Genomic DNA, 25250 nt, shown 5'->3' with positions numbered 1-25250 from the left:
CATTGATCTGGGGGTCCGGCTGGAAGCGAATGTCCCGAACGAGCCTCTTTCGAAGAGTAGGTGACGGGGACGTTGGTCTTTGTCATTTATATGTAAGGCAGATAGTGCTGCGCTTCATGATTCTGCGCAGACAACGACATCTCTTTTTCTATTATTATATTCAATACATGCTGTCAAACCCCTTACCTGATTTAATAGTTTCATCAAGTTATGGTGTGTCGCGCTATCTCCGAGAGGTGGTGGCGTCTTATCGTTTTCTTGCCATGCGTTTCACCAGGCAGTACTTGTACACAGTAAAAAGAAAGCAACTAACGAAAACTCTGATTGACATGATCTTTCCAGTTTCCTTGTACTGACAAATTTTGAAAGCTACTGCTGGTCAAGACGTGTTAAAGAGGCTGAGAAAAATTTGGGTCATGCCCGCCACCACGACCTTCTTTTTGCATCTACAGACTCGTACCCTACCTGTTAAAGCTTGGTTATGTCAAAACGGCAGATGTACACCATGGGGGACAAACTGTTTTCCTTGTAACAAAACAGAAACAGTCGAACATATGTTCTTTGAGTGTAACAAAGCTATCTTTTTTAGGACGTGTTACAGCGCACCATTCAAAAGGATCTTCCTCGTACACGGCTAGGTATCAGGTTTCTGCCAATTTATGACGATGAAATACCTTACGATGCCATATTCCTGATGGGCTTGCATTCTGTGTGGCTCAGTGCTATAGATAATCGTCACGGTGATACTGGTGCCAGATCCCTGTATGAATATTTTGCCGAAAGTATTGTGGAAATGCATGATGCTTTAAAAGATACAGAAGGCGATGGTCAAATTGAGGTGGTGTTTAGAAATCTTGCACACATGAAGTGACTCCATTGTTCGCGGCCGGCAAGCGGCCTGCAAACTTTGTAAATATTTTACGGCATATTTTCGCATTATGTACATTTTGTATTAAATAAAAATAAAGTGCCGCAGTGGTGCAGTGGTAAGACGCCTGACTATACTATGCCGGAGTACCCGTGTTCGATCCTGACAGCCAGCAGCTGAATTTCGATGGAGGCGAACAGAAATAATGTCCCTGTGCTGTGCGATGTAGGAGCACGATAAAGATCCCCAAGCGGTCAAAATTACTAAGGAGCCCTCCACTAAGGCACCCCTTTCTATCCTTCCGCTTTCGCGTCCACCTTCCCTCTGTCCTTCAGCAAATCTGCAGTTTCGTTGTTCTCCTAGGCTGCTTTGCCTCTTCTCATAGCTTCTAAAGCTTTCTTAACCTCGTCCTTCTTTGCTAGCGGAACGTCTGAATGCTCTTCACTACAGCCAATTTCAATTTTGTCCTGTACTTTGCTACTGTAGACTTCAATATAGAAATTCTCGGCTACCTTGACTATCTTCTTCATGTTAGTAATGACATTGCCCGCCTTGTCTCTCAGCGCGTACATCTGATTTTTCCTATGCCAAATTTTCTCTGTACCGCTTTCAGGCTACAATCATTCTTTAGACCATGCTCAATATTGCTCATGTTACACTTTCTTATGGCGGCCATCTTGCGCTTATTGACTTGTTGTGATATCTCTGCCAGTTCTACCTGGTCTCTTAGCTTGGAGGCTTTCATACTTTGATGTTTCTTAGTCAAATCTTTCATCTCTTTATGAAGTTTACCGGTATCATCTCAAACAATTCTAGCGCCTACTTCTACCGCGCACTCAGTAATGATATCTCTGAAATTATTGTTCATTGCTTCTTAGCTATGGTCCGCTTGCACAGTTAGCACTTAATATATATTCTGCAGTAAGAACCCGAATTCTTCTATTTTCCCCCTTACTACTAAATCGTTTATTGACTTCTTACTCTTTAGTCTGTTTCGTTCCTCTTCAAATCCAGATTAATTTATGACCTTACCATCCTGTGGTCACTGCATCGAATCTCTTCGCTTACCTCTACATCCTGCAAAATTATTGGGTTAGAACAGAGTATAAAATCAATTTCATTCTTAGTCTCCCTTATTACGTTTTTTCCGCTTGCTGAAGAACGTATGCAATATTGGAAAGTTATTGCTGTCAGCAAACGCAACTAATACCTCCTCCTTGCTTTTCCTTAACTCAATGCCGCAGTTGCCCGCTGAATGGTCTCCAACTTGCTTTCTGCCTACCTTGACATTGAAGTCGTCCATAAGAACAGTATACTGTGTTTGTATTTTCCCCGTTGCCAATGCTGCATGCTCGTAGAAACATGCGACTACCTGGCCATCATGACTGCATGTAGGCGCGTATGAGTGCACAACCTTCTGCTTATGCAGCTTATTATGCTTAGTTACGATGTTTGCCATCCTGCACTCCTAGTTCTCGTCTCTCCGGTAAACCTCGAAAATACAGCACACGGTCATCCTTCAGTACAGTTTATGCCTCATTCGGCCTCCTAAGCTCGCTAAGCCTTGTGATTTTCCATTTCAAACCATAAGTTCCTTTTACAGCACTACCAAACTATCCTCCCTGGCTAAGTTCAATCATTAAACGCTGCCAGGGTGAGTTTCCAATGGCGGCCAATGACGATAACACAGCCCGTACCCGTCCTTCAGTACAGTTTATGCCTCATTCGGCCTCCTACCCTCACTAAGGCTTAAGGCCCGACTCCATACACACCTCTGCGTCCTACGCGCCGGGCGTTGTGCGTGCCTGCGCGGTGAGCACCGCGCCCCGGAGCGTAAAAAAAAGCGGTTCACAACTCCAAGCGCATGGCGCGGTACGCGATCTTTCACGCGCTGCATAATCGGCGGAACTTGTCGCGGAGGCTTTTCCACCGCTTCTGGAGCGTTTTTAGAGCCTCTGTGATGAAAACTCAAGAACATACACATGAAATATTTGATATATACGACATGAATAACGAATATACACGCTATGAATAACGAACGAACAGGTTCAGCATCTCACCTTCGTGCGTGAACCTCGGCACAAGTTCCGCGGCCACTGTTATCCATAAAGCCGCCATCATCAGCTCTTTCTAATGAAGCGTGTGGCTCGCAAGCCATAGCAGCTGCCATCGTTCGATGGCGGCGATGAGCAGCTCGTTGATTTCATTTATTTGGCTGCCAATGCAGGACGACGCGCTTCCACTGAGGTGGAGATCTGCCATTTTGCTCAAAACATACTTGGAAGGCCCGCCAGACCCGCCCCGGAAGAAACAGACGCAGAGCGCCCGCTGATTGGTCATGCTTGCACGCTGGAATTCGGAGGCGCGCTGCCGCGCGCAGCGCGCGCGCCGAATATCTGGCACTGTCGGAACCGAGCGTCGTGAACGCACTCGGCTGTGGGCGGCGCGTCGCGCATGCGCAGACTTCCTCTGGCCGGCGCGAGCGCAGCCAAGCGCGCAGGACGCGCGCTTCGAGGGCTCATGGAGTTGAGCCTTTACGATATCCCATTTCATACCCTCATGTTCCTCTTGCAGCACTTATAAATTATCCTTTATAGCTAAGGTTCTAGCATTGAACGTTGCCATGGTCAGTTTCCAGTGGCGGCCCATCCGGAGCCAGAAATTCTTAGCACCCTCCGCTGCGTTACAGATCTGACCGCTGCCGTGGTTAGTTGCTCCGCAGCCCCTGGGGACTGAGGGCCAGTGTTTACAGGACTATTCATGAGAGGTTGCGGGCAGTTACTGCTCCAGGGTGGCTAACACCTATTCTGGTGAGCGAGTGAGTTTCAAGAGGCGTTCACCGCCACAAGGTCGCACCGCAATCCTCTTTATGCAGTTCCATCGACACGCGGATTTCTTGTTTTATTCCGCTGGATAATTGCACAGAGCCGGGATTCGAACCACGGTCGTCATGTATGCGGCGCCGATGTTCTAATTCTACGCCACCGCCACGTATGTGCGACCCAATTTTGGACGTCACCGCTATCCTGCACGGCTATTTTGACGTCATACTGACTTTCTTGGTTCTAATTAATTACCTAATTACTCTATATGCACCAAATTTCACACAAGCTATGTTTTATTGCTTGTTCAGGTATTGGCATGGGTTTCGCTCTACGTAGTTCGAGTGCGACATACTCATGCTCTCACAAACTGCTGACGGAAACCCCGCAAACATAGGCACTTGATGCTTACGCATTAAAATAAGTGCCTCCTGTCTGTGAGTGGAGTAGAACGTTTTATCCGTGCAGCAGTTACGGCGGTTCTGTTTAAGACCACAACAGTCGTCACTGTATTTTTTGGTCCTGATGCGTCCATGTAGAGGTGCTTGATTGCTCGTCCCATTTCTTCTGAACATCTTCTGTTCTTGCTCTCCGCCTTTAAATATTACATGTGGGATTCACAATAACCGCTATATCGTAACTTTGACGAGTTTCTTCACACCAAGTTGTATCTGTTCTCTCATGTCGGCAGTATAGGGTAGATTAATAGGGACATTTCAAGAAATTCTCTGCTTGGTGTTGTGAGGTTTTCTCTGGGTGCATTATGTGCTCGAGAGACGTCCTCTTTGGCGTTTGCCATCGCGTTTTTAGCCCCAGGGCTGTATTGTAGGCTTCATTTTCAGTGTGCCAAGCTTTCCAATTTCGAATTTTTGAATTGGAGAGGTTTATGAGGCCTCCCCAACCTATTCCCGAGACCACAGAAGCTTGAACTAAGAGGATGGTGTCCTTTTTATTCATGTCATAGTGTTTATTTCGGTTTATGTGTATCCTCTGAGCGGTTTTATTGGCGGATGTAGCAGGGCTCTTCAAAGTAGTGGTGTTCTGTCGCCCTTGCGAGATGTACTTTCTTAGGACCTTGATCTCTGTGGATTTCTGGGCTGCTTAGTTGTCTACATACACCATTGTGCGCTAGTCGTGCCCTACGATTCTTGAGGGTGAGCAACTCGGACGTTTGCATGATGACTAGAGGCCCCTCTGACTGCCGTATACCTGTTCACAGTACGTGAGGCTGCTTGAAGAGGCTCCTTAATTTTGGCGTTACTCCTCGAGCTGCACTAGATAATGATTTCGTTTATATACAATATATGTTAGGTTCCCGGGATTTCAAACAGAAGGGCTGGCAGGTCTTTAATAGACAGAGTGAAGAAGTGAGGCAACAGTACCGCCCCCGTGCGGACTTCATCTCGGGTATAGAGTAAAGGGATACGATTTGATTGCACCAAAGTTAAAGTTTGCAGTAGTTAGACTGGCAGATCATATGTATTTGGTATAGTTGTAGGTGCTCTCGCCACAGTTTGTGTTGGCAAGGCTTTGCATGATGTCTTTAAGCAGAATTTTATCGAACACTCCTTTCAACAAAACCACCCCTATAGCCCTTGCCTGTGACTTTGGCGCCTCAAGAAGGTCCTTGTTCAGGTACAAGAGGACCTCTTGCGCTGCCAGGTGAGAGAAGAAGCAGGAATGACCAAGGTAGGAGGCTATATTCGAAGTACCGACTGAGCCTTGTATCGACGACCCTCTATCTGAGCTTCCCTCAGCACGAGATGAGCGGCATTGGTAATAGATTATCCAGTTTATTAGAGCGAAGCGTGGTGTTTTGGTAGGGCATCCGACCGGTATTCGGGAGGTACCAGGTTCGATCCCTAGTCCTGTCTCCTCCTCGTCCTATGTTAATTTTTGCGCTTTGCTTTGTTGACGATTAATAGGCTTCTTGGGTTTCGGAATTAACCGGAGGTCGGCCGCCTTCAGGGCTATCAATACCGTTCATGTATCTCAAAGCTGCTACTTGAAGCATATCCCCAACGTGGTAGTGGCATCGCACAGGTGAAATAGGAACGTGGCTGTGTTTGATCAGGGCATGGGGCAGAAACTTTTCTAATAGCGGTGATTTCTTTTTTATGTGATCAGGCATTCAGCTCTGGATTTGGAAGATCTGTGCATAGATATGCTGTATTCAGCTCCGCCTGCTCTGTTTTTGTATCCTGGGCTGTTTGCACAATCATCGTGAACATGGCTTTAGCGGCCGACTTGGTGCATGGTAGGATAAATTAGGACGCGCAGAAGCTTCCAAGGCTTTGGCACACCTAGCTCCCTCTGTTTACCACGGTAGACCGAATTCGACTTCTTTTTGGCCAAGGAAATGGATGGCTTCAGCCTTTCTCAGTAGTGTAAGAGTGCGGGCCAGTTGTGATCCATTATGTATGTATACCAGCACAAAAAACCCAAGACACAAGACGAAGAACCAGTACACACAAGCGCTGATGTCAGCGCTTGTGTGTCCTAGTTCTTCGTCGTGCGTCGTGGCTATGTTTCACTGGTATACATATATAATACATTCTGCCTTTCTGTTTACCTTCCCTATTTATATCTTAAGTTTGCGCTTCAGCCACTATTGTCTCGATTACTTCATCAATGATTGTCCTGCTTTCTATGAAAGTAAATGAGGATCAGCCGCTGAGCAATCTTCTTTTGTGCGGGCATCGTTCGTAAAGGCTTTTAAAATTTTCATCTCATCCTTATCCCCTCAGCTAGGTCCAAATAGGCTTTGCATTAGATACTTCGACCTTTCCCATCTGACCCAGTTGTTGAATCTTCTAATACCTATATTCCACTTGCTCGCGTGAGTGCATATCTCTAGTGAAAGGATCCACTGATCGATTCCCAGGCACTGTAGGGTGTATATTAGTCCTCTGGGGGGAATGCGTTTGCTCAAACTTGAGCAGATTAGAAAAGAGTGTACCCGAGATCTTGAAATGGTGCTGCTGAAATGTCAGAGGAAAGGGCACCTGCTTTTCATACTCCTTGCTAGAATAATGCGTGGTCTGTTTTTTACTGAAGTCGCGACTTCCACAATGGCTAAAATAGTTCCCATTGAGGCTTCTTTACGTAATCTTGGTCCTCTGCGGCCCACCGTGAGGTGATCATAATGGATTCCATATCCTGCTTTCAAAACATGAAGCATGGGTTGCTTACTGGTTCTAGTATTTTTCATCTCTCATGTTTCTACTTGAGTCTGCGCAGCAAAAGCCATTTCTACGTTCTTCTCTTTAATGGGTTAAGTAACGCATTGTGCCATGGGAAACGAGGTGGCTGACAGCCTGACCCACAAAGCGCTGTCAAGCAATCTATTAAGTCCCTTAATAAACCAAAGGTTCCTGTTATAATTCATCTAATTACCCTACTGAAAAAAATGTATGAGGCAATATCCGCACATTTTCTCATACAATCTCGCTCAAGTCACGTAAGAAATCACATACAAGTCGCATATAATTGCGTAAGATCTCATAGTTTCTTGTACATTGACGTAAATTATGGAAGATATTTTATGATAATGATGTGCAATGTATGATAGGATTTGATGAGATTGTGTGAGGTTATTGCCTCGTAGAACTTTTCGTTTTTCAGTAGGGTAGCCATGCGTAACCAAGGAACTACAAGATCCCAAGCTATAGTGTATTCGCACCCACTGTATTCAGATATGTGGCGCAAATAAACACAAACACAGGAGCCGTTATTTTCGCACCCACTGTATTCGTGCCCTTGCGTCCTCAAATAAGACGGTCGTGCATCGTCTCCACTATGTTCTACATGTGATATGTGCCGGGATGTAGAAAGTTAAATGCTCTCCAGTGTGCTCAGCGGAAACACACTTGTTTTTCGTATTTTTCAAACAGAAGCACATAAAAGTCCACTTCAGGAGTTTACATTTCCGCGCAGAAACCGGCGATTGTAGAAAAGAGGTGTCCTCTCTTTTAATTTTCCTCTTTGTTTCCGATATGGACTCCAGGTGGTGACAGCTGGAGAGAATTTAAACTTCTATGTATGTACATCAACCAGGTCTCAGACATGGGCCTGATTTGTGGATCATATGTAATATTTAATTGTCAATACAGAGAAGGAGTGGCCGACAGAATCTGTAAAGTTAACCCTACATGTAGCTAGCAATACTCTCAATCTTGATCTCAACACAAGCGTTACTTGGCTTAATGATCATCAGCATCATCATTAGCAGCAGCCTGATTACACCCACTGCGGGGCGAAGGCCTCTCCCATAATTCTCCACTTAACCCGGTTCTGTGCTAGCTGCATCCACTTGACCCCTGTGAACTTCTTAATCTCATCCGCCCACCTAACTTTCTGCCGCCCCCTGCTACGCTTTCCTTCCCTTGGAATCCAGTTTGTTACCCTCAGCGACCATCGGTTGTCCTCTCTTCGCACTACATGTCCTGCCCATGTCTATTTCTTCTTCTTAATTTCTACTAGAATGTCGGTAACTTGAGTTATTTCTCTGACCCACTCTGCACGCTTTCTATCTCTCAATGTTACCCCTACCATTTTTCGTTCCATAGCCCTCTGGGTTGTCCTCAACTTAAGTAGAACTCTCTTGGTTAGCCTCCACGTTTCAGCTCCATAGGTGAGTACAGGCTTAATGATATCCCCACTTAAAGTCTGATTGTTCCTCTAACAGGAAAGCTACGCTATTCTCATTGAGTAAGGTTTTATCGTTGAACGTTGCAAAGATCAGGTTTCAATAGCAACGGGTCCTGAGCCTGATTTTTGGCACGTTCTGCTGTGTGAGAGATCTCAGGGCTGCCATGGGTGTTAACCGATGCCCTCAAGGAACAAAGGGCAAGGTTTATTTGACCTATTCTAGTATGAGTGTGTGACCATGAATACACTAGGGTAACCAAATCCTCATCCAGTGAGTGGGTATGTGGTGAGCATTATTCACCGCGGCCAAGGCCACTTACAAGGCTTGGTGATTCAGGTGAATAGACACTGCATTTTTCTTCATTCAGAATATTTTGATTGACAGAGATTCTAGAAGCCATCGTCTGGCACGTGCTGTTGCACGTCCTATGAGTATGCCATCAGTAACTTTTGAGCTATTTGGCAGTAAATAATGGCAACAATTATATGTGCTTTTCAGTGCGATGACTGAGGGGTCATGGCGGTAGGCTACGTAACTTGGGTGCCCGTGTTCTATCCTGGCCTAAGCAGGCGATTCTTGATGTCGTCAAAACAGCATGTGACCATGCTCGAAGCGCTGCCAGCGCTAGTAAATAATACCTGATATTCAAAACATCTGGAGTCCTCTCCTTCGACAACGCACTTACCAAGAGTGTGTTTTTGTTATGAAACCTCTGTCATCAACCAACATGTACGTGCAGAAATTGGTACAGCAGAGGAAAATTGTGGAGCTCACTCGTGTTGAATTCTTCCCAGGTCATAAACAGGAGGCCGTGACAATATCTGTGTTTCAGAGATAAACGTGAAAGTAACACAACCGCAATTCTAGAATTACTTGCAGGACAACTCAATGCACATCGTTCTTATCTGATGGGCCATTCAAAGAAGGCAAACAAAAATTAAAATCTCCAGTTCGTGTAATAATACAGCTTAAAACTCCCTCTCGTCCTTTTCAGTGTTTTCTAAAATAATATTATGCTTATTTCTTATCTGTGTATTTCAAGATATTGTAAGGAACATGGCGGACTATTTCGTTTACCTGCACGAGTTGTTCGCTATTATCCACCCTCTGAAGATTACAAGGGACTGCCGTTTTGGGCACTTTTGCTGCGTTCACCTACACCATCTGTTCTTGTTTTTCAGAGGGAAAATTGGCAGGTGCCGAATACGTGGGAAACTAAGTACGTCAACTCTATGCAATACATTCTTTCTGTACTGCCGTAGTGTTTAGAAATATTACAGATGAGGAAGGACTTAACTGTCACCGGAACTCCACTTTCCTATGCATCTTTCTATCCATGTTATGTAATAGTTTAAAAGGAATGCTTTCTGAATTATCCAGAAAGTGGTAAAATTAGTCTAATCATTTCATAAGGTGGCGTCGTTTTCCCGCTTTAGGATATGCTTCAGTATTTTTCCCAGGCAAAAGTTCATAAATGAGTTCGATTGCATTCAGTTAGAAGAGGTGCTCAGTGCGCGTTCTCCTGCTTCTCTCCTGATGTATAGATAACATCAGCGCAATGCTACCAATATTTTTATATTGCTCTAGGTTTCCCACATGCACGAGTTTGTCTGTGGGCCTTAGTGATGGTATGTGTGGCAAGTAAAAGTCATAGGTGTTTAACCTTTGTTTAACTCAAGTTCGAGAGATAGCTGTATGATGATATGTTTTTGAGTTGTGCTTGTGGAAACATTTTCAATGATATATAACTTGCCACTGCAGCCTAAAATTAATTTTTAATCATGGTTACTAAGCCAGGAAATTAATTAGGACCCGCAGATTCAGTAGGGCATTCATACTCGATAAAAGTTGTTCAACAGTATGCGATGATACTGTGGAATAAAGTTCAGTTTTAAGCACATAATGTACAAATTGCAAAGCTAAATTCTTGCCAGACTAAGTAATTACTCTAATTAATTATTGTATACATTATTCAAGGTCACTTTTATTCAATATCAACTATCCATAGATAAATGACCAGTGGCAGAACATTGAAGCTTATTCAAATGCTAATTACAGTTTGTAATTAAGATCCCTACTGAAAAACCAAAAGTTCTACGGGCAATAAACTCATAAAATTTCATCTAATCCCATAGAGTATAATACGGTGCACTTCATTATCATAAAATATCGCACATAATTTATGATAATGTACACAAATCTGACACCCTATGCAATTATATGTGACTTGTATGTGATTTCTTACGTGAATTGAGTGAGATTGTGTGATAAAATGCTACATTACTGCCTCATACAATTTTTTCAGTAGGAATCTACTGCTGTTCCTGTGCAATTTAGGCACACAACCTATTCCACTTATAACACTTGTGTTTCTGTAATATAATGGCGAAATTTTATGCTAGGGAGAAAAAGTGCCAGTTTGACATTGGCTGAGGTCGAAGTTCATTTGACGCATCCATACGAATCGCGGGTTTTTAAAAGGAATACTGGAGCAATCGCTGTGAAAGAGCATTTAAAAACGCCGTGTGTTTTACGTGTTGCGCTCTCACAGCGCACCGTCAGTGAGATCCCCTATGAATGTGTCATTAGAAGAATGGTGCCAATAATATGGCGTTTTTTGCAAAAACGCGCGCGACTCCTGCACTGTGAAGATAGCGCTCATCTCTCCTTTTGTATATACTGTATAGAATAATGTTTTGGCATATACGCTGAGCCATTAAATGTGTATTGCAACAGTTATTCTTGTGCTCCCAAGAAAAACCCAAAAGTACAAAGGCACAGGTTTTTATTTCTCAGCCACGCAGTGTATAATTGACGGCAACGCAGAATGCTGAAATCTATAGAGGTTGAGGAGTTGTTTCATCCGGACTCGTGCCGAGCATGGTAGATTCGTAGGCTTGTGCAGAGACAACTTTTAAATTTAAATTTTTTTGCAATTAGTGTGAGCGTTTAGTGAAATCACGTTGCATGATAGGACTTTTCGGCATTTTTGCATCATTAAAAAAGACTAGGTTCCAACTACGTACTATTCTCACAGTAGCATTGCTAGGAAATATTGTAGAAGTGTTCTGTGATGCAAGCTGTGCTACAAAATTTCTTTTATCTCAGAGGCTAAGAAATAAAGAAAGGTTATGAATGTGGTGGTGAAGGTAAACATAGAAATAGTTTCATCTTTCATCTTAGTTCATCTTGCTCATTAGTTTCATCTTGATAAGTTTTCTAGCTAGCACATTTACACGTTTGAAGATGACCATGTACGGTCGTTCCCGATAGGCTGTTGCGCTATGAGCCGTGAAGTCGTGGGCACAATGTTTACTTTTGTTTAGGCTGCCTCACCCTGAAACTCTACATGCATTGTGTTGAAGCTTAGGGCTTGACAATTGAAATAGTTTATGCTAGCCCCCCATTGCCGTATGTAATTCTTTGGAGGCCGACAACAAATCGAGGTATATGTAATTTTTCATGGTACTACAATTATTGCGGGTACAGCGCTATTTCTATTTGTCCTTACTGTCCACCCTAGCAAATATGTATAGTGCGCGACTTGCTGTATTACAAAAGAGACTAAAAAATGTACTTTATTTAAACTTCTTTTAACCATACACAGGTAGCATGTTGATAAAATTAAGACTAGTCGAAGGGGCAGAGGTAATAAATAGAATGAAAAGGAATAAAACATAAAAACGTTGTGTTTATAATGCTGCCGCAAGCCTCGAACAGTATTGTGATCCATAACAACATACATTAATTGCGTTCAAAGGTAAAACTGGCGGAAATACAGCCTTTGTCATAAGTGTAGAGTCCAGAAGGTCTGCTTCTGAGCAGTGTAGTGGCGCTGATTTAGCATTAGTGGAGGTTCTTTCCATCGGAAAGGGTAGGACCAAAAATCATCATGTGATTCGAAACACTCTAAATGTATTACAAGCCGCACGAGGTGGCTCAAAAGCAGACCCCCTCGGCTCAACACTTTTGACAAATACTGTACGTGAGAATAAAACCTGCGTTCTAATCCTTGAGGTGTGAGTCAAACATTCTACTCGTACAGCCTCGGGGTGCGTCCATTCAACTTGGTTTAAGGGAGGCTTTGTGAGCCTTATGCTAGCAAAACGTAAATACAAGTCTATGTCTGCAAATGTATATGCGCAGATGAGCCTAAGACGCTGAAAGAATTCGTAGCGCTATCTTGCCATACGATTTAGCCGGGGCTTATGTGTGCTCAATTTTTTTTTTTCAGCCAACTTGACGTGACCTACACATTGGGAAAGGGCGAAATCCAGGTGGAAGCCAGTGGTGAGAATCATTTCTCAAATACGTGCTATGTAACCAGACATATGTACGGTGTGCCTATAATTATTATAATTTGATAAGAAACTCACGTTTACTCGGTGGCAGTAGAGTTTGAGGAAAAATTTTCAAATCATCCGCCACAGGGCCATGAGCACTGCATGTATTTTGAAGAGCCTTGAACATAGGGGTTTAGAGAGGGGTTTAAAGAGGGGTTTAGTTAGGCAAATTTACACAAATAAGCATACAAACATGAGCATTACATACCACAATGTTGCTAGTTTATATAATTATGAACCTTATCAACTGAGGCACCAAAGTGATTCCTTCTTTGGGATGTTCAATGTAAAACAGAATGCATGTTCTTGCTCTGCAGAATGGTAGCCTAGCCTTCTCGGTGCTATCTATTTATTGGGACATGTACTGTAAGAGTAGGACTGAGAACATTTATAGTAAGAAAAGTGGGACTGAAAACTTATATTAATGCGAAAGCATTCTTTGGCTGGTTGGAACCTAGGATGTCGACAGAACCTGTCATCAATAAATGTGTCTGCACGAGCGGACGCTTCACAAACAAATCCTGTCGCCGCCAAGAATCGAACCATCAACCTTTCGCTCCTCAGCCGAGCGTGCAACGACTACATAACGATGACTTTTTCGATTTACATTGTATTTACAATGAAACAATGTTCCATTTACATGAACTATGTACAGATTATTACGAAAAGGGCATCATATGAGCACGTTGCGCAATAGTGCATGCCTAGTCAAATAGCTGTAAGTAAGGTGAAATGCAGAACACATCACTAATGGCGAGTGTCACTCAGTTTCAATCTCTGCCTGTGGATACAATTTCCTTAAATGAACACTTACCCAAATCAATTTGTCCGTTTTACAAACTACAGATTCACATTGTCGGTCAATCATGCGCGTTTTCCGGAGGCTTTGTAATCAAATTATAAAGAATATGTCTAAAGGTTCTTCAACAAATGACAGTTCAGTACGTTATAAATTTCAGTCAATGTTTCGAGAAAGCCACGCTTCTATCGTGATAAAATATAACGCAGTAAGCAGATGTGTCAAAATCAACACTTTTATTAACTTAGATTTAACTAGGACTCGCCTTAACGTACCTCCCCGGAATGTGAGAAGTTACTGCTTTCAAGGAGGAACAATGTGAGTTCTTTAAGTAAGGTAATAAGTAGACCGTATTGTCACGAAACCATAGTTTTTGATTCTGAAAGAGGATACGGTTTCTGATGCGGTCTAAGGCTTTCTTGACATCTGGAAACACGCCCTTACCCATGGTTCCACTTCCAAAGTTCTGTAATATTAGTCCCCTTACAGCAAGTAGCCTTAACTCGGTTAGTTTAGTTTTGGAAACCATATTGTGGCAGTCTTAAGATATTGCGCTTTTCAGAAAAGTCCAGTAAGTGTTGAAGAATGCTTTATCGAATAATTTGCACAGGAGCTGAAGAATCGATAAGGAACATTAGGTCACGCTATAGGTCTGGTGAATAGTGCGTTGCGGGGGAGAAGCCTGAAGAAAGAGAGATCTGAAACATATGCATCAGAAACGGAGACATTAGAGAGGTTTAGCTTACCGGATATGTACTGACGTAGTCGCACACCGTATTGCTACTCCTCTCACGCACGTGCATCGACAAGGGTGAGTTCAATCGCGGCCACTGCGCCTGCGTGGAAGGTGTACAGTAAACCGGTAATCGTCTACGTTAGTACGCATCCGGCATGCTAAACCTGTCTATTTAGTCAGTACCGTGCTTCATCATCTCCTCAACGACTCAGTAGCTGTGAAAACGTGCTTCTCGGAAACAGTGCAGGCCCCTTTTAAGCAATGCTCCTTTATTCGATTCCGCTACAGCGGCTGGAAACAAATGGTGTGACATAACGTTCAGTTCAGTTCAGTTTAGTCGTTCAGTCGTTCAGCCGCAGATTATATGATATGCTGACCATGTGTGGGAAATTTGGATCCCCACCTTTAATTTAGCACGTAAGTTATAGCGCCAGGCATCTCCGAACAAAATTATTTTGCAAGCGTGCTCTATACCACTGTTTTTTTCTAAGATTGGTGTGGGCGGCTGAGGAAGGAATAAGACGCAAACCTACCTCCATTTTAAACACAGTATTCTTTCTTGTCATTAATTTCTCTGATTAGATTATTCTTCGACTAATTATTCTGGTAAGTCACAGTGTTTGTAACTAACTTATACAGTTTCATTAACTTTCGGAGCTTTTCTAATGCGGAAGCATTACTGCCTGCGTTCATCGATTTCGTCGTGTGGCAACGGATGGAGATTTCTTGAGGCTACATTTGGTCAAACTTCGAAGTTTTCAACTTAGCTTGCTACTCTGTTAGACTACTCAGCAATCTCAGTCGCCGATTGCTTCATCTCCTAAGCTGGCAGCCTTCAACGCTGCGGTCGATTTTCACGGTCTACAACGCCTTTCACAAATTTCAGTATATACCTTATTTGGCCTTTTTTTTTTTTTATTACAAGCCTAAGGCACTCTTTAGATACTTAGCTGATAATAACGAAACGTGGAAATCAATCCTGAACGGAGTAAAACTAAACTAGAATTTATTGTTACTTGTGTATCAATTCCTTGCTTCGCCATGCTAAACCCCGCTTAATATTTTGACGTTGACCTGTGACATGCAGCGCACTTATGTTTGACAAAACAAATGAAGCACATATGCCTAAATGTCTTTGACACGTGCCACTAAATCAATCCTTATGTTCCAATTTTTTCCAAAAATCTAATTTGTGGCCCTAAAAGACCACCGGTTGTCCTCTCTTCGCACTACATGCCTTGCACAAGTCCATTTCTTCTTTTCATTTCCATTAGTATGTCATTACCCGAGTTTTTATTCTCACCCAATCTTCATGCTTCCTATCCCTTATTTCTGCACCTGCCATTTTACGTTCCACACACTTGTCTCAACCTAAGTAGAACAGTATTCGTTAGCCTCCACGTTTCATCCCCATAGGTGAGCACAGGTAAGAGGCAAATTTTAAATACATTCCTCTGGAGTGATACCAAAAAGCTGCTAGTCATATCCTGCAAGTACATGCTGAATGCGTTCAATGTCATTCCTATTCTTCTAGTTATTTCCCTTTCATGATCCGGATCGGCGGTTACTACGTGTACTAAGTAGACATATTCGCCTACAATTTGCAGTGCTTCGCTATTTGTTGGAAACTGCTGTTCCTTCTCGAGGCTATTGAACATTATCTGAGTTTTCTGCGTATTATTTTTACATTAGCCTTTCTGCTTTTCCTATCTAGGCCATCAATCATTCTTTGCAATTCATCCCAAGTTACTTAGCAAGGCTTTGCCATCATTGAATCACAGATTATTGAGGTATTCTCTATCCACCCTTATCACTACCTGTTCCCATTCGAAGTCTGTGGATGCTTCCTCTAAGCAAGCTGTGAGTAATACTGTGGAGGTCATGTCTCCTTGCTTAACTCCTTTCTTTTTGGGAATTTTGTTACCGCCTTTATGCAGAACTTAGGTTACTGTGCGGCCACTATAGATATATTTGAGTACTTTCACATATGGATCACCTACACCTTGATTATACACCTGCATGACTGCCTATGTTTCTACTGAATCAAATGCTTTTTTTGGAATCAATGAATGCTGTATATAAGGACTGCTTATATTCTGAGCATTTTTCTATCAACTCGTTTATGGTATAGATATGATCAATATAGTACCCGTTCCTAACACCAGCTTGTTGATTTGCTTAATTGAAGTGTGAGGTTTTCGTGGTTCTGCTAGCAGTTAGGTTGCTCCAGAGCAACCATTCAATAAAATAGATTTGGTTGTTCTCAAACTGATTACGAGATGCTTATGGAGAGACTACTAAGGTAAACCTAACACACGACTAAAAAACAATCAACAATATTTATTCCACACGCCTTTATTACCATAGTTTGGGTAATAAGTTTTAACGTTCGAAATGGCTTATGCTCTTAGGGACACTGAAACGGAGGATTCCAAAAATGTCGGTCAACTAGTATTCTTTACTGTAGACTAAGTGCATGCTGTGCACGAGAATGCAACTCGCCTTCACCGAAAAGCGCCCTCCACGGCCGGGCAATGAGACCTGAGCCCTCATAATGAGAATTAGAGAGTTCTAACTGTTAGCCTTTATGATGGCAAACCTACAAAATAACAAATACAATTATTAATTACAAATATATACCTGACTTTGATCAATAAGGCAGGCCTTCACAGCGGCATCTGCACTTATTGAGGAGGTGGCGTTTTTGAATACCATGTCAAAATGGATTTGCGCTGACAATGGGAAACCATGTGATGTGTTATTTAGGTTTGAATAAAATTTAAAGATGTGATAACACTGGTTTCTTCCTTTCATCACCTTATGCAAGTGTTGATGGATATAAGTAAAATGCTTTTATATATATATATATATATATATATATATATATATATATATATATATATATATATATATATATATATAAGTGCACAGTCTGTTGAGAATAGTAATAACTCTTTATGCAGGGTTTTGGTTGAAAAGGTATAGAAATGTTAATGTTGTTTTCTTCCTTTCAGCATCTGGTGAGGTTATGGATCATGGTGAGTAAATGTGTTTAAACATATAAATACAATAGTCAGATGATGATGGTAATAATGCTGCATTAAGCATGCTACGGTGGTCTGGTCAGAGACGACGACGGCGCTCATCGCCCGCCCATCAATGGAGAATGACCGCAATCGACCACTTCACGACCAACTGATTGTTCCGTTCATGCTTGGCTACGTCGGTCCTGTCAACCTTATTTTACCAGACAGGCCCACTTCGTATCTACGCACATGTATGGGAGAGCTGAGACAGCTTGGCGGGAAGAGAACAGGGCACTACCACCATTCCCTTTTAAGGTTTCCAAATGTGATCTCTCGTGTCAATCGCCATTTTAGAGGCTTGTCGTCGTCTTGGGCGGTCGGAACGGCGTGGAAGGCTCCAATGCGATAAATTTGGAGCCCACGCAAGGGCAAACGCCGTTTGTGTAATGAAATCTCCGGTTGCCAGGTTGAGGACGTCAAACGATAATTTGGCATAGACTTGCCTTAATAGATTGGAGGGGGGGGGGGGGGGGGGGGGGGGTCCGACTTCGTGGCAGTATATGAAAGGTCCAAGGTGGCAGGTCCCCTAATAAGTTGCATCTGCAAGTCAAGTCCTCGAGTTAGGATAGGTAATTCCATGAGGCCACATGAAGTCTCCCAGCTCACAGCGGCGCTGGGGATAAGCAGCGGATAGGTTAGCTGGTCGCGTAACATGGGCGAGATGGGACAGCAAGGATTCTAATCCTATTTAAGTGGTAAACAGTAAATTATTCGGAAAGTGCACGTCAGTGTGCATTCAGAGTAATCTGTAGAGACGACTTTGTAATTATTGCTATCGCATAAGTGACCTAATTGTTATTTTAATTATATTTTTAAGCATTTGAGGATTTCTTCCCGCAAACGACAAGCCTGTGGTTGACTAATACTAAAATATTTGTCGAACAAAGAGAACGAAAGTTGGCTTTTATTCGACTCGGAGCAAGGAAATTCTAAAAAGCACGCACCTCTGAATTCCCGAGACCTCCCTGCAGAAGGTTAGCCGTGGTTTTTTTCTCTAGACTTCCACCCAGACAAGGGACAAGAATATGCGAAATTCTGCTCTCTGATCACGAGAGACAGTGAAGACTGTAAAAAGAAGTATTCCGGCTTCGTTTACAAGAGTCTTCGCAGCCATTCACAGCACCAAACCAGTGGCACAAATTTTCTAGGTTCATGAACATAACTACAGAATTCATATGGCAGCGTTTGTTTCTTTTTGTTTGGTTTTGTGCTGCACAGATCACCACCGCGCATAAGAACAGCATCCGCCCGCTCGTGAACCTTTGTTTTCTAAAAAACGGTCAGTCAGGTACTGTGCACTGGAGCAAAGCTCGCCTATACCTGCGTCGGAAACCTCTATCTGCAGTGTTGCAGATTGTCATTCAATAGCTTTACCATGCTTGGGGGCTGAAGCGACAGGGGTTTTTACAAAGTCTTTGGCGTCTTGCTACATTGTAAACAAAATCGCATTCTTAAAGGTGCATTTCTGCGTCCTTTACTAATACCCTCCAGAGTGTGTGCCAGTACCTCAATTCTCTTTTTGGAGAGAGTTAATTATAAACATGGAAAGATTGAGATCTTTTTACAATTTAGGGCACCGGGCTCCTAAGGAGTCCATACTGTAGAAAAGACTGTTCGTTGCCTGAAAGATAATGCTCCGATAAAGAAGGGCGCTTCTGCGAGTTATAAAAAATGCGCTATTTTCAGAAACCGTCGTAACCCATTGCCACGGTTCTTGAAAATAAAAAGAGCTCTCTTTGCAGAGAGTGAAGACAAAGGCAAGGGCGCCTAACACGGTAGTCCAAATTTGTAAAGTTAGTCCTCTATGCTACTAAAGCACAAAAGCTGTCCTTTTAAATATGCCTATAGCGTGAAGACCTAGTAGTAGGCATGTCCATTTAGGATGACGCTTTCAGAGCAGGATTCCTTTCAGCAACGACTCGAAACTCGTTGCAGTAGTCAGTAATTTCATTGTTGTTGATTGCAGATCGACGCAGTCCTGAATCTGTAGCCGCTGGTTACAAAACAGCCGACGCAGCCGGTTGATTACTCCATGCGAGCATGGAGGGAGAATGGTGATAGAAGGAGAAGGGGAGAAGGGTGATAGCTGTAGCTAGCGCCGAGACATATCTCCGAGCCGGCGCCTCGATCACGACGGGCAGTCCCGAAATTGCAGAAGCCGCCATCGCATTTGCAATAGTGGGCACGGATGCGTCAACGATAGTCAGTGACTCAAAGGTAGCAGTGATGAGCTTTGCCAAGGGGAGGGTCTCCCCTCTGACGAACGGAATCCTGCGGACTGCAAGGGACGACCGCAAAATTCGAATAGTCTGGACACCTGCACACGCATCCCTGGCTGGAAATGAAGCAGCTCACGAACTGGCTCGAGGTCTTGCTTTCCGAGCCAGTGGCGAGGGCTTCGCAGACAGGGATCGTCTTGTGTGTTGCAGAGAGATCACACAACATTATAGGCTTAATCGAACGAAGAACCCCGCCGCTGATAAATCATTGACAAAGAGTCAGGCCACCTCTTGGCGCCGTCTCCAAACTTATACGTTTCCGAACCCGGTTATGTGTAGTCGTTATTATCCGGGACAATATCCAAACGAGTGTAAGCAATGTAAGGCCAAAGCGGATCTCAACCATATTCTCTGGAAAAGCGCTTTTGCCCCCCTGGAGGGACAAAAAATAAAGTCACTTGAACAATGGGAGGCTCTCCTACTCAGCTCCGATCCGGAGACTCAAACAAAAGTCGTCCAACTGGCCAAAGACGCCGCCAGGAGCCAAGACCTTCTGGCCGTCGTTAAGGCGAGGGGCCTATATCCCCTTCAGACTGTTGGCAATAAACGTTTTACAATCCAAAATCCATGCGAGCACGGACGGAATGCTCAGCATCCGGACGCAAATCATCTAGATGAGGCCAGCTGAGGTTTTACCAACAGTTCGGGAGGACAATAATTTGGCAGTATGTAAACTAATGAAATCACGATCATTTTGTATGACGTGATAAGACATCTCTCTGTCATCTAGTACAATCTTTGTGATGCAAACGGGACTGGCCGTTTTGTTATAACTGCTAGCCAACAGTTTTTTAGGTAAATGAGCGGTATTGATTTGGACCCCCCTAATGCCATAGCGTAAGAAACCGATGCCGCAGAAGAGACGGCCACATTGATCAAATTAGCCAGCCGTGAAGTTAGACGAACTACATGCCGTGAGTGCTTCATAACGATACAGGCCGAACCACATGGCAGCGTTTCTTCGGTGACCCGAAATTTTTCTTATTCATATTTGGATGTCTGTAATTAATTTCTGCCAGCAACACAATTATTGATAGCACTATTAATAGCAAACGTTTACCCAACATCGTAATGCTGCCGAAAGCAATCTTTTCAGTAGTCGTGCTCAATATACGAAGTTTTGCATCACTGCCCTTGATTTCGCTGCTTGATAGGCCTTGGCGGAGAGCCCATTGTCACTGTCCGCCGGCATGACTGCAATCGCCTGAGCAGCCTTTTCCTTGGGGTGCTTCATTAAAGTCACCCTTAGTGCGGAAGGATTTGGCTTAGCACCCGAGTCGCCAGACATCATCGCATGGCTCGAGCACTATTGTTGTCGAGCGCTTATAAGCCCAGAATAAAAATATGGAATACGACGACAATGTAGCTGCAGCGTGAATGTTAGGAAGGGATGTGAGGAGAGGCGAAGCGAGGATGGTAGAGTCGTTATATGCATGAAGAGGGGAAGCTGGTCCACACCTAATGGCGCTGGTTTCTAATCTTGCACGCGGATTCACACTGTGTCCAGAAAATTGCTCATCATATATGCGGAGGTCGGCTAGTTCCAATGTAAGATATTGGGCTCCTTTCCTAACGCCAGTTATAAACTCGAGTTGGGAACAGAGGTGAGGAAATGTCATTTAAGTAAATCCTTGCGAGGCAGTTCCGTCTGCAGTTACGCATCGCTGTTCATGCAGCCTTTACCAAATTTTTGAAAATAAATGAAAAATGTGTGCCGCGGCTTCCAGGACAAGCATTGAAAACTTGCTGAAAACTGTATCGCTGTAGAGTTAAAATAACCTTATATTCCAAATGCGTCTTTATTGCTTCAGGTCAAAGAGCGGTTTCCAACGCTATAAACGGAACTTGGCAGGTTTTGGGAGTGGGCCCCGACTGCTTCCTTGTGAAGCTTCCTCCGAAAGGTGAGAAGTGCACCGCTTTCTTTTCCACCTGTCTCAATTTTCTATACACGTTGTTTCGTCTCAGTGTCGTGGACAATGCTTTGAAAAATGTAGTTAAACTTCCTGCAGTGCAATCTGTTGGAGAAATAATGTCTTGCGTACACTGCATGTGCTTAAACTTGTGCAGATGAACACGTTTAAAAAGAAATGATACAATGAAGCCCCCCCTACCCCCCATACTTGGCACCGATAAATAACTGTAAGAATCTACCAGAACAGGTTTATTTAAGCGCAAATTGCTACGTAATGTAGAGTCCTTAAACTTGTATTAACGAAATGTGTAATGACATGTGTGCAACGAGAGAAAGCGAAATATTTATTGAAACAGGAATGAAATATTCGCACCAGGCGGGCAGCCTCTTTAGTCCAAGAAGCTATGGACCCCAGCCATCTCCCTAGTCTGGTCGACGAGACTGTGCTGATCGTCCAGTCTGGGGCTGAATGCGCACAAGGTCGCAGTTTATTTGGGTCTTTTCATGCATGTACTGCGTCATTGGGATGAAAAAACAATTTTCAAATGCGGCTTCAACGCATTGGCTTGTGTGCCGAACCACACAATACGTATCTTGCAAGATCGCCAATCAGAATTCAACTTTCTTAAATAAGGTACAAGTTCTATGACAAATAATTTCGTACACTCATTTCCACATAAAAAAAAAATAATGTAAATGTTATATAATATGCTTCACATGTGCGACGTTGAAACTGTCGCCACCATGTGTTAACAATTATCGATATAATTTGCTCAATATTTGTATCTAAACTTATCCTCCTACTATTCCCAATGTCCAAAATAGATTTGACCCAGCTGATTTTTAATACATATCTATCATAAATAACCTTTCAAGCTTCTCTAGAGGGAATTGCCAGAAAATTATTATGTTGTGAATTCAGTATAAAGCAACTAGAACATTCATTTTGTTTTAAGTACCAATCTGCGACCTCCCTAAACCGAACGAATACTACGTAAGACGTGGCTTGAGAGTCATCTTTTCTTCCAGCCCGAGCATAAAGAAGCTAAAATTTTTTAGATATGGAACTCTCAAAATTCATTTGAATATCTTAAAATATTTAGAAGTAATAAAATAGTAGACTCTTGCAACGCACAAAACGACAAACCAATTCGAACTTTCGACTGCGGCCTGTGTCTGGGTTTCCCTAGCGTTAATATACAAAACAACCCTGCCACCTGCAGCTCAGGTATTCAATTTGATGTTAAATGCAGCTGAAGGCCATCCTTGCTTTCTAGTCAGCCGTACGAACGATCTGTTCGTTATCGTGGTCACCCAGTTTCAGATCTTCCTTCTGTGTGGTAATATACTCCGCCGACCGTAAGCAACGCTAGAGATAACACTTGAAACAACGCTGAAAGCAGTCCAAAATCCGACTATCAAGCTGATAGAGAAGGCTATCAAATTATAGGGATGAATTTTTTTATTCCGTTTATTAGAACAATATCGCTTGTTCCTTTTTAATAGTTCGCGAACACGTTTACTAGGAGGCCCCATTTATTTTTATTGTTATTTCGAAGCAAAGGCGGTATGTGGGGACTATACAATCGGGCATACTGATATTAACGTTTACCGGGTTCCTTTCGACTTAAAGTATTTCACCCCTTATTGAATTCACTTGCAGCGTCCTTCACGAAGAACTCTGACAAAAGCTTACTTCCCTAAAACCTGTAATGTTCTGTGGTTTGTTTCATTACCGACGCTCACATACGCATATTTATTTGGGCACGTTCATCATCCATAGAGGATTCATCAGGTATTGCATGATATTTAGTTTTGATCACATTATTACTTGCGCTACGCCATTGACCTGTTACGACATTTATTGTTTTGCGCCATTGTCTTTCCAGGCTTTTGAAAGTAGAGCTTGTGTGTGATTTGCAGGTGACACTTCACCTTTCGTTGCTGTATACCTTTCCGTGTGATTTATGAAGCCTCCTATCATAGCGACATGCAACGCGCTCGAGGATACCAAATGTAAATAATTACTAACAGCCAAGAACAATAATTTATACGCAGTATCTATTTCTAGAAACAAATTCTTTTCCGTCTTTTCTTCAAACTATATTTAACTCACGAAGAGGACTGATTATAAAGAGAGTAGGGGTGAATTCTGAAATAAAATAGCTACGAATTTCGTTCACATTTTGATGTGAATATTGTGAAATTACCCTGGAAGCCATCCCATCTAGTAAAGGTACTGTTAAATAAAGAGCTAATATTACTAATTGTATATAAGTAGACTCTTATAGTCTGTCTAATTTGTGCCATTATTTGTGTTCGTAAGAGTGTTGTCTGAGCACGTGAGTAATTTAAACTATTGAATTTAGTCATCAGCTTGATACGCAAATAGGCTCATTTCGATATGTACAGCAAGCAGTAATTGCCATAAATTAGTAATTATTTTGATACTCTGTTTTTTTGTTTAACATGTTAACTTTATGCCTAAGTCCTTGTATCTAGTATAAAGAGAGAGTGCTATGCTTCGAAATTTCAAATTTCACTTGACTCTTCCGCTTTGCATTTCATGTCTATTTGTTGTTGAATTTTTGGCTCCTGTACTGCCTACAATGTTCGCAGTTCGAGATCCTGTCAAGCTCCGGCGAGCCTTTTCTACTCGCTGTTTGCTTTAACTTTTGAGTAAATAAATTTAAACATGAATTACTTGTAACTGACCACTTCAAAAAGCATTTAGCTTGAGCAGCATTGAAGAATGCAATCAACACATAAATTTTACATCTGGTGTCGGACTCCAATATGGGAAATGCAAATAGGCAATTCATGTTTTAATGACATTACGTTAATGCGTTGGCTCGTGCACATTTTTGAGACAGGGCTGCGAGTGGGCCATTGTACAGCAGTAAAATGATTATCAACGCAACAAGCTCATCAGTGACGGATGCGATGCTTCCTTGCGCAACATTATTTTTGCGATGATTTGTTGTGCATGCGCAAGCTATGGGCTGTCGTTGTTAAAAAAAAATATATCAAGGAAAATGAAGGCATAGGCATAGTCCGCTTGAGCATACAAGAAAGACATTGTAGTAATACCTGCTTAAAGGGCACATTTTCATACTTTCATTTTATTTCTGCCTTTTTTCTGAGGTTTTTAACAACAATCAGCGCAGAAGCTTTTTATCGCAAAGCTTAGCGTCCTATTCTTCACGTATGGCGTAAAACAATGTCAGTATTAGCAAAAGAATAGCTGCCGGCTATGGTACTCTGCAAAAGGCACATTTTATATATGGCACCTATATCCCACAAAATGATATTCGCAGGAGGAACTGTCTCATATTACAATTTTGCTAATTGTTTCATTTCTTTCTTTTTCTAGGGACGGGACCGTGCCTTGCGTGGGCACGGGTAGGAAGTTTTGACCCAGCCACCATTCCTTGCATATCCCGGTTCTATAGTAACACGAAGGAATGCCCAGGCGATAGCAAATATATCTATAGTTTTACGAGCCCACCGCATTTGATTACCTGTACCTAATGAAATGAAATTAAATTTGTTTCAGCAGAATCGGGGTACATATACTCGGGAATTTTCGGTTTTACATCTGCTGAGGTTCATGAGGCAAAAGGCGTCCACATGGCGCCTGACGGGGCCTCGTGACCTTCACGCACGCTGTGCGGCGAACAGTGCCAGTATTTGTTGAAGGAGACCTTATACATTAGACAAATCACATCACATTCAAGCGCAGTCTTTTTCAATT

The 25250-nt window shown here is 42.8% G+C and overlaps 1 protein-coding gene across 1 annotated transcript in view; it reads left to right on the top strand.

Moving 5' to 3' along the window:
- The window catches only part of LOC146179122 (uncharacterized), a 37830-nt gene extending 12803 nt beyond the window's left edge, over nucleotides 1-25027 (top strand). The window contains exons 3-7 of the mRNA XM_084580116.1: nucleotides 9523-9560; nucleotides 12576-12631; nucleotides 17234-17257; nucleotides 21396-21485; nucleotides 24870-25027. Coding sequence (XP_084436242.1) covers nucleotides 9523-9560; nucleotides 12576-12631; nucleotides 17234-17257; nucleotides 21396-21485; nucleotides 24870-25027 — 366 coding nt within the window. The remainder of the gene's footprint in view (nucleotides 1-9522; nucleotides 9561-12575; nucleotides 12632-17233; nucleotides 17258-21395; nucleotides 21486-24869) is intronic.
- The last annotated feature ends 223 nt before the right edge of the window (nucleotides 25028-25250 follow it).

This window comes from Amblyomma maculatum, chromosome 9, assembly GCF_055883805.1.
Source record: "Amblyomma maculatum isolate TAMU_Amacu chromosome 9, ASM5588380v1, whole genome shotgun sequence".
Classification (NCBI taxonomy): domain Eukaryota; kingdom Metazoa; phylum Arthropoda; class Arachnida; order Ixodida; family Ixodidae; genus Amblyomma; species Amblyomma maculatum.
Note: the sequence above shows the minus strand (reverse complement) of the source record. Positions and strands in the feature narration are given on the sequence as shown.